Source organism: Boleophthalmus pectinirostris, unplaced genomic scaffold, assembly GCF_026225935.1.
Source record: "Boleophthalmus pectinirostris isolate CB_2022bp ecotype Guang Dong unplaced genomic scaffold, ASM2622593v1 HiC_scaffold_15, whole genome shotgun sequence".
Classification (NCBI taxonomy): Eukaryota; Metazoa; Chordata; class Actinopteri; order Gobiiformes; family Gobiidae; genus Boleophthalmus; species Boleophthalmus pectinirostris.
In genome coordinates this window covers 548178-560377 of record NW_026571070.1, presented here as the reverse complement: position 1 = coordinate 560377, position 12200 = coordinate 548178, and the positions used below count along the sequence as shown (strand labels likewise).

Genomic DNA, 12200 nt, shown 5'->3' with positions numbered 1-12200 from the left:
CTTGAAGACGGGGGATTTTTGGAGCTTTTCTCCCATGTTTTAATGTTCCATCGTCTAAAAAAAAAACATATCTGAAGAGGTTTTAGAGACATCCACACGTGTTTGAGTAATCTAGCGATCTCTCTGTACGAGATTTCTCCATAAATACGACAACAAACATGAAAATTCTCCATAAATAATACAAAAATGTGACAGAAAACCGCAGTAGTTTCGTTAGAGGGACGCGCGGTGATTGTGTTGTGATGGCGCTCTGAAGGGGGAGCGACTTAGCAGCAAAACCAAAACTTATAAAACACGTTCATCTGTTGTTGCGGGTGATTATAGCGTTTACAGAACAATAAAAAGAGCGAAAAATGTGAGGAACGGAACGGAGGAACGAAGCGAAAAAGGGACGAGCGCGACGAGCCGCTTCTACACACGACTGAACAACTGAGTCACTGTGAACACGACGACAATCCAGAGACAGACACTACTCCCTACACACCACAACTGAACACACCCAGAGTCACCGTGAACGAAACAAACAAAACCACTCACACATCACACTGTTGGGTTTCATTTAAAGTCCCACGAGGTTTATTTGTGAAAAAAGTTCAAAAATAAACCATTTAATGACAGAGCGCCGCATAATCCAGAAAATACGGTAATTCCAACAGCAGCTGGAACGAAGCTCCTGTAAAAATGATTTATTTTAGATTTCGGGACTAAAAGCGTCAGACCAGAGGGAAGCAGCTGAAACTTTGAGTTTACTGGATGTTTCACGTCTTTTAAAATCCTCTGGGACGTCGTCTGTGACCGTCCTGAGTCCAGATCCTGAGTCCAGATCCTGAGTCCAGATCCTGAGTCCAGATCCTGAGTCCAGATCCTACAGAAGCCGAGAAGGGTCACAACAAATACAAAAGCCACAACAGAAACAGCCGCGGGACTCTGTTTTAATGCAAAAGCCACAACAGAAGTGACAGTGGGACTCTGTTTCCAGACGGAAGTGAAGAAGAAGAACTACAACGTGAAACGAATAATGATAAAACAATAAATGACTTTTACTTACGTTTCAAACTTCTCCGTTCCTTTACTTTTCACGTTGTAGTTCTTCTTCTTCACTTGCCGCTTCATCGGTCCGTCTGGAAACACAGTCCCGCGGTCACTTCTGTTGTGGCTTTTGAATGTGTTGTGGCTTTTGAATGTGTTGTGGCTTTTGTATTTGTTGCGGTGTTTGTGTTTGTTGTGACCCTCTCGGCTTCTGTAAGATCCTGAGTCCAGAGAGTCCATCAGCTCTGAGGAGGAACTGAACCAAACTCGCTCATTTCACCGACAGAATCAGGAAGTTGTTGTTTTTAACAGAAACGCTCCAAAACCACGAGACGGATGAAAACATTCAGACTGATTCGGTAAATGTTTCATGGATCAGAGTCATTGTGGTTCTGTTACACGGGAAAAGGACGATTTCCTCAGACAAAGACGACGCTGCTGCTTCTTTTATAATGAGTTTTTTCTCAGGACAAACTCAACACACCTGTCGCACCACGGACGTTTCGCCTCCGAGTCACTGCACACGAGCGGAAAAACTGGATGTAAACAAAAATGTTTTCTCATGTGGGTCTGGTCAAGTGGTAACGGAGGAAACAGGGTCAGATTTTTGACATTCAAATGTCTCTTATTCAGAAACTAGAGGAACTATTGAAATAAGTAAAGTATCAGAATGTAGGAAAGAGTTACACTCCAACAGGGTCAAGTTAAACCTGTCAGATTCTTTCAAGTTCAAGACAAAAAATTTAAAAGCTCATGTCGGTAACGGAGGGAATGAAATATGCAGCACTTTTTGGTCAATAAATCCAAACAGTGATAACTCTTGGTTCTCACTTCCATATCCTTAACAAACTGGTTTGAATATTTGCTTCATATAGTTTTCTACCATATGGTACAAGATTAGGTTGAAAAACCTCTGACTTTTTGACTCATGAGATTTTTTATTAAGAAAGTTCATGGTAACGGAGGGAAAAGTAACGGAGGGAAAATTGTACAAACAAGTAGAAGGTGCAGGATTTTACATCATTTGTGGCTTTTTTCTTCTAAAAACTTTAATATTACTTCAAAATGAAAGAAACTATTTCTATAAAATATGTCAGTCCTTCCAAGAACATTTTTATCATTTTAAATACTTTTTTTTTTTTTTTAAATCCTGTCCCTTCATCAACAGTTCAAAGATGGAATAACACAAGATATGATGAAATACAAACATTTATTTACATGATTTTCAGGTCTTTGAAATTTGGGAAATAATTTTTGTTCCATGTTTCATTCATGGTCTGTTTAAAACGTCTGGAACTTTAGAACCAAAAATGGAACAGAAAAAAGGTCAACAGTTTGATAAACTCGAGTACATATGTATCTGTTCAACACACTTTTATATCAGATTAATTCACTTGAAGTTTTTTCCTTGTTGTTTACTTCTGCTGGACCAGGACCATATTCGATTTATTTTGAGAACTTTGATGATACAAAATCATGGTGTTTCTGTTATTTACATCCCGACTGGACTCGTTTGAGAGTTTACCAACATTTATTTCATGCTCATCTGCACACGAGTTTTTCTCAAAGCTTTAGTTCTTTTATACTTTGAGCCACAACAGTTGAGAAGAAAAGTTGAAGCAGCAGAATCACGTCGACTTTTTCAGTTAGTGGAGATGTTTAAAAGCAGTGAGTTCTTTAGGCGCCGCCTCCATTACTCTCGCTCCCAACTGCGGACAGATAAAATAACATAATGATACGGAGCGTCCTCTTCGGCCTGACCCCGGCGCTCCGAGCCGTTAGCGCCCAGATCCTGCGGCCGCCATCTTGTCCTCATCATGTGACCCGCGGCTGCATTAGGATCCGGTTTCACTTGATTTGATTTGAGTGGGAGCCGCGGGTCTGTCGCCCTCTTCCTGCCTCTCCCATCAGCCCATGTGCACCAGGCCCCCCTCCTCCTCCTCCTCTTCCTCCTCTGACGAAGACGAGCCACAGTCCACGGCCCAAACCTGAAAACAACACACTCATCACCGTGTAAAAGCTCCACACACGTCCTTTAACTCTCCAACAAAAACACCGTTCACACTCGTCACGTCGGACACTGAGGCTTTGTTCAAGATTCTACACTCGTCCTGGTTTTACTCCGGCCTAGATGTGGGTTTAGACCTGGTCTAGTCCTGGTCTTGCAACAGTTTAGACCTGGTTTAGTTCCAGTTTCATCCTGCTTCACTTTTAATTTAATCCTAATTTAGTCCAGGTTTTAATGAAGTATTTTTCAGATTTTGTTATATTAAGTTTTTTAGGGTTTGGCCCCAGTCTAGTCCTGGACTAGTACTGGTTCAGTACTGGTTTAGTCCTGGTTTAGTCCTAGTTCAGTCCTGGTTCAGTCCTGGTTCAATCCTGGTTGAAACTTGGTTCAGATCTGCTGGTTTGGTCTTGCTTCAAGTCCATTTTAGTCCTTATGTAGACCTGATTTGGTCCTGTTCTAGTCCTGGTTCAGTCATAATTCAGTCCTGTTTTAGTTCTGGTTCAGTCCCGGTCTAATCCTGTTTTAGTCCTGGTTTAATCCTGGTTTAGTGCAGGTTTGGTTCTGCTTTGGTCCTGGTCTAATCCTAGTCTAGTTGTGGTTTAGTCCTGATTCAGTTGTAATGCAGTCCTGACTCAATCCTAGTCTAGTCCTGGTCTAGTCCTGGTCTAGTCCTGGTCTAGTCCCGGTTCTTGTCCTTGTGTTCTCCGGGTCCTTGTTGAAAGCGGAGAAAGCGTTTTATTTGTATATTTTGGAGCTTTTTTGATCCGCAGCAGTGTCCTGTGCACGTGGCGCGGATTCAGCACTTCTCTTTTAGCCGTGATGTCAGGCCTATGGGATTTATAATGTGCTGGACCTGCCGGATCTGCGTCACCAACGTCTGCACCAGGACACTCAAGGAGCCGGGACTAGACCAGGGCTAGACCAGGACTAGACCAGGACTAGGACTAGACCAGGACTAGACCAGGACTAGACCAGGACTACACCAGGACTAGACCAGGACTAGACCAGGACTACACCAGGACTACACCAGGACTACACCAGGACTACACCAGGACTAGACCAGGACTGAACCAGGACTACACCAAGACTGAACCAGGACTACACCAGGACTAGACCAGGACTACACCAGGACTACACCAGGACTAGCCCAGGACTGAACCAGGACTACACCAAGACTGAACCAGGACTGAACCAGGACTAAACCAAGACTGAACCAGGACTAGACCAGGACTAGACCAGGTCTAAACCAGGACTGAACCAGGATTGAACCAGGACTGAACCAGGACTAGACCAGGACTGAACCAGGACTCTTTTTGGGGTTGAATAATGACACCACTTTTTTGTTTATTTGTGCTGCCCTGGTTTAGTCCTGGTTTAGTCCTGGTTTAGTCCTGGTTTAGACCTGGTTTAGTCCTGGTTTAGGTTTGTCTTGACGTGTTGTTTTTCTTCTTTTCTTTTGTCTTTATGGGGCCCTGGGCTTTTTGTGCTGTTATGTGTGTGTATTTGTTGTGCGTACATGTGTGTGTGTGTGTGTATGTGTCATGCTGTTGTGTGTGTGTTGTGTGCTTGTGTACATGTGTGTATGCGGATGTGTGTGTATGTTCTGGTGTTGTGTGCTTGTGTGTATGTGTATTTGTTGTATGTATTTGTTGTGTATGTGCATGTGTGTGTATTTGTTGTGTGTATATATCCGTGTGTGTTGTGTGTATGTTGTGTGTATGTTGTGTGTTTATGTGTGTGTGTGTGTGTGTGTGCGTCCCCGGTGTGCAGTCTGCTCACAGAGTTTATCAAAGTGGGTAACCTTCAGGCTCTGCGCACGTTTCGGGTTCTTCGTGCGCTAAAAACCATCTCCGTCATCCCAGGTAAGAACCGACCAATCACAGGACGGGAAACGGTCCCAGAGCCCGCCCACCCCACCCTCTGGCGGCCAATCGTCTCCCTCCGTCTGTGTGTGTCACGTGATCAGTGTGTTTTCTGCCCGGTAACAGTTGGACCAATCAGAGAAGAGAATGAGGAGAGAGGAGAAAAGCAGCTCGAGAAAAAGGCTCAAGTTTCAGCAGATTTATCAAAAACTCTAAATCACAAACTCTAGATTCTTTTTTTATTACATTTTAAAGTTTCTGTCCCTGATTTTTTCTGCCATAAAAACTTAAAAAACAGAAATAGTTTGTTTGAAACAGTTTGCTTCAAACTTGATCGTCTTGTCCCTTATGTGTTTAAAAGGTCCTCATTATTCACCATCCTGAGTTTAGAAACACTTTTCACACTCACACAGACCAGACCCGAGTTTTGTCGTCACGGTAAAACTCACAACAACTAGCATGTTAACGCGTACATCCTGATTCTTTGGACAATAAAAATCTTTACAGTTAGACCCATTAAGAAGTTGCCGATACGATACGAACCTCGATACAGTGAGCTTTCGATTTGATATGATTCGATATGATGAGATTCACTTCAATAAAAAAATAAAACATTAAAAATAAAACAATAAAAAATAAAACACAGCTGTGACACTAAAAGTCTTTGTTAAACCACTTCTTGTGCAAAGTTGGTTTAAAACAAATATAAAATTAAATGGAAATAAAAGTAAACAGATAAAATAATAAGTGTAAAACTGTTCAAAAACTCACAAACTGTAGATTCTTTATTTTAAAGTCTGTATTAGATTTTTACGTACATAAAAACGTGAAAAACAGTTTGCAGTGCTCCAAAGTTCGTCGTCACGTCTTTTCTGCGTTCAGAGCGTCCGAGGGTCCTCATTATTCACCATCGTGAGTTTAGAAACACTTTTCACACTCACACAGACCAGACCCGAGTTTTGTCGTCACGGTAAAAACGGACAAACACTGTGTGATATTTTCGATGGTTTTATTCAGCTCCAGCTCAAACTGTTCGACCAAATCTCAGGGTTTAAAAGTCCTTCATGAAGTCGCTCATGTTCTCACACGAACGACTTCGACAGAGAGAAACCCCCACGAGACGCGACTGGACTCACACAAGTTTGATTTTCCTGCGACCGTCGATTGTCGATCAGGATCTGGTCTTGACGGATTAATCGTTTCTCGTTACTGTGTGTGTCAACAACTCGAAGCACGACACGATTAAGACAAAACTTAATCCCAAAAACAGTCGCACGAGTGAAAAATTGGCTCAAAAAGGGACAAAAATCCCACCGTGTCAGATCCATGGGACAGAAACATGTTTGGGTCCTTTAAGTTTTGTCTGTAGGTTTATGATTCCTGTAAAAAAAACATTTCAAAGTTCACGTTTGAAGCAGAAGAAAAGGCTGAAATCTGATGAGACAAACTGAAACAGGACGAGTGTTTGTGGAGAAGTGGGACTCAGACCTGCAGCTCCATTGGATTAGGGTGAAACTGGCAGCCGGACTTTGACCGTCTGAAATCTGAAGTGAACCTGAAACCGAAGCCTCGATCTCGTCCGGCTCGTCTCCTCTCTCCTCGTCTCCTCTCCCTGCCTCCTCGTGTCCTCGTCTCCTGTCTCCTCACGTCCTTGTCTCCTCACGTCCTCGTCTCCTCTGTCCTTGTCTTGTCTCCTCGTTGTAGATATGTCACAGAGTTTGTGGACCTCGGCAACGTCTCGGCGCTGAGAACGTTTCGAGTTCTACGAGCGTTAAAAACCATCTCCGTCATCCCAGGTGAGAACACGACCATATATGGCTCTGACAGGTGAGAACACGACCATATATGGCTCTGACAGGTGAGAACACGACCATATATGGCTCTGTGACCGCACGCTCTGGTTCTGGAAGTAAATTTTGCATAAATTTTTCCAACAGAATTGAAAAAAATAATATTAAAAGTGTGAAAGGACTAATCAGCTCTGTGGAACTAATGACCACATGATTCATTTCAAATATATAACACTTTTTGGACACTCAAAAACACTTTATAAACAACAGGAAGCAACACTATTGTCCTGAATGTCAGACTTCTGGTCCTGGTGCAGGTCACACTGAGAAGGATCCTCAGAAAAAGTGAACATCAAACCTCTGTGTTTGTTTTCCCAGTGGGATGGAGGTTTGTCGACTCTGTCCTCGGTCTGTGGCTCCGTCTCTCGCCGCGAGTGTCCAATATGAACTTTGTTTTGGTCCAAACTCCTGTGCTCCGTCCGTTTTGATTGGTCCAAACTTTGCCCAAGAGTGTAGTGAGTCAAACCGGTCGATGTTCTGAGCGTCTGTGTTCAGAACAAGTGAAAAAGTCGCTCTAAGTCGAGGGTGGACAAACTTTTGACTCGTGAGCCACAAAAGGTTCTAAAATTTGATGGAAGAGCTGGACCAGGAGTGTTCTGATGATCCACCTCATAAGAGAAAAAAATAACTGTAGATCTGTAGAAAAACTGTACTTGAATTTCAACTGAAAATCATTACAAAGCATCACAACTTTTATTATTATAATTTATTCAAGTTCGATGGGCCGGATTAAAAAGATTAAAGGGCCGCATTTGGCTTCCAGGCCTTAATTTGCCCACCCCAGCTCATTTTGATGTCCAAAAAGTTGTTTCTATATTTCTGCTCCTGACACACGACATGAGTCCAGCAGCAGATTGTGAAAGGTTTAGTGAAAAAAAAGGAGGGGAACAAACAGTAAATTGTTGAGGACAAATGCTCGCCCTCAGTCTGTAATATTTGAATATTTGAATATTTGACCAAGTGAATGTGTCCTGTGGAACCAGGAGAGAGACGCTCCAGCTCAGGGGAAAAAACACAGATGAGAAGTACGACCACAACACAGAACCAAGAAAAAACACAACAACACAACTACTACTACTAATACTAATACTAATACTACTGATACTAATACTGCTGCTCGTGTTCGTGCCTGAGCCTGAGGTGTGCAGTGATTTTCTTCCTCAGGACTTTTAAACGTCTCTGTCAAACACAGACCAGGTGACGTGAGCTAAAACGAGGCGTTTGTAAAAGCACAAGTCGCTCAGGTGTCGCTCAGGTGTGTCCTCTGAGGTCCCTGCACTCTGGACTCATACACACACACACACACACACACACTCAGCACAAACACACACTAAACTCACACACACAAACGGGACAGAAAAACGAGGTGTTGTGTGAAAGTGCGACACACGAGGAAACGCTGAGGAGGAAAAATATAAAAGAGTTTAACCTGAAAACGCAAAACAAACAATATGTGTGTTTGTGTGAGAATAATGAACCGACACCAGACCTGGTTTAGACCTGGTTCAGACCTGGTTCAGACCTGGTTCAGACCTGGTTCAGACCTGGTTCAGACCCGGGCCAGACCTGGTTTAGACCTGGTTCAGTCCTTGGTTCATTATCACATTTACTCGTTTCCCGTGCTCCTTCTGTTCTCTCACTTTGTGTTTCCTTTTGATGTTTTTTTGATTCGATTGTTTCATTATTTTAGGTGAAAATCTGAACTGAAAATGTTTTTTTAAATTTGAAATGTTCAGATGTTTACCCAACAGAACCATGTTTGCCAGAGTCTGAAAGATGGACGCACATGTGCTGCAGACGTCTTTAAGAACGAACGAAGCCAGTCTCAGAATCAGACCTGGTTTAGTCCTGGTTTAGTTCTGGTTCAGACCTGGTTTAGTCCTGGTTTAGTCCTGGTTTGGGATCTTAAATGACACATGACAGGTTGATGTTCTGTTTTTTTCAGCTCGTTCTTGTGCTCGGAGTTTATCACAGTTTGACTTCAGCTCAGTTGGAGTTTGTGCAGAAAAGTTCCAACACAGAAGTGTGTGTAGGAGTGTGTGTGTGTGTGTGTGTGTGTGTGTGTAGGAGTGTGTGTGAGTGTGTGTGTAGGAGTGTGTAGGAGTGTGTGTGTAGGAGTGTGTGTGTGTGTGTGTGTGTGTAGGAGTGTGTGTGTAGGAGTGTGTGTGTAGGAGTGTGTGTGTGTGTGTGTGTGTGTGTGTAGGAGTGTGTGTGTAGGAGTGTGTGTAGGAGTGTGTGTGTGTGTGTGTGTGTGTGTGTGTAGGAGTGTGTGTGTGTGTAGGAGTGTGTGTGTAGGAGTGTGTGTGTGTGTGTGTGTGTGTGTGTAGGAGTGTGTGTGTAGGTGTGTGTGTGAGTGTGTGTGTAGGAGTGTGTGTGTAGTGTGTGTGTGTAGGAGTGTGTGTGTAGGAGTGTGTGTGTAGGAGTGTGTGTGTAGGTGTGTGTGTGTGTGTGTGTGTGTGTGTAGGAGTGTGTGTGTAGGTGTGTGTGTGAGTGTGTGTGTAGGAGTGTGTGTGTGTGTGTAGGAGTGTGTGTGTAGAGTGTGTGTGTAGGTGTGTGTGTGTGTGTGTAGGAGTGTGTGTGTAGGAGTGTGTGTGTGTGTAGGAGTGTGTGTGTAGGAGTGTGTGTGTGTGTAGGAGTGTGTGTGTGAGTGTGTGTGTGTAGGAGTGTGTGTGTAGTGTGTGTGTAGGAGTGTGTGTGTAGGAGTGTGTGTGTGTGTAGGAGTGTGAGTGTGTGTGTGTGTGTGTAGGAGTGTGTGTGTGAGTGTGTGTGTAGGAGTGTGTGTGTAGGAGTGTGTGTGTAGGTGTGTGTGTGTGTGTGTGTGTGTGTGTGTGTGTGTGTAGGAGTGTGTGTGTAGGAGTGTGTGTGTGTGTGTGTGTAGTGTGTGTGTAGGAGTGTGAGTGTGTGTGTAGGAGTGTGTGTGTAGGTGTGTGTGTGTGTGTGTGTGTGTGTAGGAGTGTGTGTGTAGGAGTGTGTGTGTAGTGTGTGTGTAGTGTGTGTGTAGGAGTGTGTGTGAGGAGTGTGTGTGTAGGTGTGTGTGTGTGAGTGTGTGTGTAGGAGTGTGTGTGTGTGTGTGTGTGTGTAGGAGTGTGTGTGTAGGAGTGTGTGTGTAGGAGTGTGTGTGTAGGAGTGTGTGTGTAGTGTGTGTGTGTGTGTGTGTGTAGTGTGTGTGTGTAGGAGTGTGTGTGTGTAGGAGTGTGTGTGTGTGTGTGTGTGTGTGTGTGTGTAGGAGTGTGTGTGTGTAGGAGTGTGTGTGTGTGGTGTGTGTGTGTGTGTGTGTGTGTGTGTGTAGTGATGTGTGTGTAGGAGTGTGTGTGTAGGAGTGTGTGTGTGTGTGTGTGTGTGTGTGTGTAGGAGTGTGTGTGTAGGAGTGTGTGTGTGTGTGAGTGTGTGTGTAGGAGTGTGTGTGTGTGTGAGTGTGTGTGTAGTGTGTGTGTGTGTGTGGTGTGTGTGAGTGTGTGTGTAGGAGTGTGTGTGTAGGAGTGTGTGTGTAGGAGTGTGTGTGTGATCTGAAAAGCAGGATTCCTCTGCTGATGTCATCAGAGGAAAAGTCTCAAACACAGAGACAGTTTAGGCCCAATGAAACTCAGACTTTAAACCTTCACGTCACTGAATAAAGCTGAGCTCTTTTATTTGTGCGTCTGATCACAGTTGTGTGTTTTACTTGACACACACTTCCTGTTTACGTTATGTTGCTAGGAAACGGTTATGGAGAAACCTGCACGTTTGGCTGATCTCCAGAACTTCTGTTTTTAGGTTAGAACCTGCGTTTGGTTCCAAATCTGGACAAAATGTTTTGGGTCCAAATTTTGTACAAATTGAAGATAGAATTTAACACAGAACCAAATAAATCAAACCTATTCCAATAATTTATCATTTTATTCTGCAAACACAAGCTGAAACTTGAATAAAAATGACATAGGAAGTTCATAAAGTCCATAAAAAGTGATTTGCTAAATTCTATTTCCTTCCACATTTCTTCTTAAATCATCTTTTGGTGATAAAAAAGTCTTTACAAAGCTTTGATGGAGCAGCCTAATGTGCACCTGTCGCACCTGCTGCTCCTGTCGAACCACAAAGTGACTTTAAAAACTCCACCAACTTCTACAAACGTCCCTGTCATGTGATGTGATGTTCTCTCCTCTTCACAAACACAAACATCTCTGAGACTGGCTTCTTTTCAAAACTGTATTTTTATTTCTCTAAAAAACTTCGACTTAAAAAATCTTCTTTCCCCCCCGGTCCTGGCGCCCCCTGCTGGCCCAGGCCTGAAGACCATCGTCGGCGCCCTCATTCAGTCTGTGAAGAAACTGGCCGACGTGATGATCCTCACCGTCTTCTGCCTCAGCGTCTTCGCTCTCATCGGACTTCAGCTCTTCATGGGAAACCTACGACAGGTAACTCCGCCCACGTCCACGACTCCACCCCCCCCACAGGCACAACCGGCTCCTCTGGGGTTTTAAAGTCCACACACTGCGATGCATTCACTGTTTTAGCCTCATTTAAACAGCTTCACTCCTCAGCGCTCGTCCTCAAACATTACAGGAAAAAAAACTGCAAAAATATTAAAGTTGTTGCCTCATTTTTTTCATTTTAGGCATTTTAGACGTGAACCTTTTGTCTTTTTGAGGTAAAGGAGATTAAATTTACAAATGAAAGGACAGCGGATTATTTCTGTCACATTTCTGAATAAATCAGAATCAAAACAGTCGAACCAAAATCCAGAACAAACAGAAAAGTACAAAAACATGAAACAAGGTGAGAAGAGAAAAAAGAACGAGCCAAGAACAAAATGATGAGTGAGAAAAGAAAAACCTGACGTCCAACACAGACTCGAAAGAGTTGAAAAAACAAAACAGGTGAGGGGAGGAGTCAGGGGAGGGGAGGGGTCAGAGGAGGGGAGGGGTCAGAGGAGGGGTCAGGTGAGGGAGGGACAGGTGAGAGGAGAGGGACAGGTGAGAGGAGAGGACAGGTGAGAGGAGAGGACAGGTGAGAGGAGAGGAAGGTGAGAGAGAGGAGGACAGGTGTGAGGGAGGGAGAGGACAGGTGAGGGGAGAGGACAGGTGAGAGGAGGGGTCAGGTGAGAGGAGGTGACAGGTGAGGGGAGGACAGGTGAGGGGAGAGGACAGGTGAGGGGAGAGGACAGGTGAGAGAGGACAGGTGAGAGAGGGGTCAGGTGAGAGGAGGTGACAGGTGAGGGGAGAGGACAGGTGAGAGGAGGGGACAGGTGAGGGGAGGGGACAGGTGAGGAGGAGGACAGGTGAGAGGAGGTGACAGGTGAGGGGAGAGGACAGGTGAGGGGAGAGGACAGGTGAGGGGAGAGGACAGGTGAGAGGAGGGGTCAGGTGAGGGGAGGTGAGGGGAGAGGACAGGTGAGAGGAGGGGACAGGTGAGGGGAGGGGCCAGGTTATTTTCACATCTTCCATTTAAAACTGTGTGGACTTTAAAAATCCA

At 44.3% G+C, this 12200-nt stretch overlaps 1 protein-coding gene across 1 annotated transcript in view; it reads left to right on the top strand.

Annotated features, from left to right (window-relative positions):
* Window positions 1-12200, top strand: part of LOC110167658 (sodium channel protein type 4 subunit alpha-like) — an 84123-nt gene that overhangs the window by 22403 nt on the left and 49520 nt on the right. The window contains exons 6-7 of the mRNA XM_055151200.1: window positions 6604-6695; window positions 11013-11143. Of these exons, the coding sequence (XP_055007175.1) occupies window positions 6604-6695; window positions 11013-11143 (223 nt within the window). The remainder of the gene's footprint in view (window positions 1-6603; window positions 6696-11012; window positions 11144-12200) is intronic.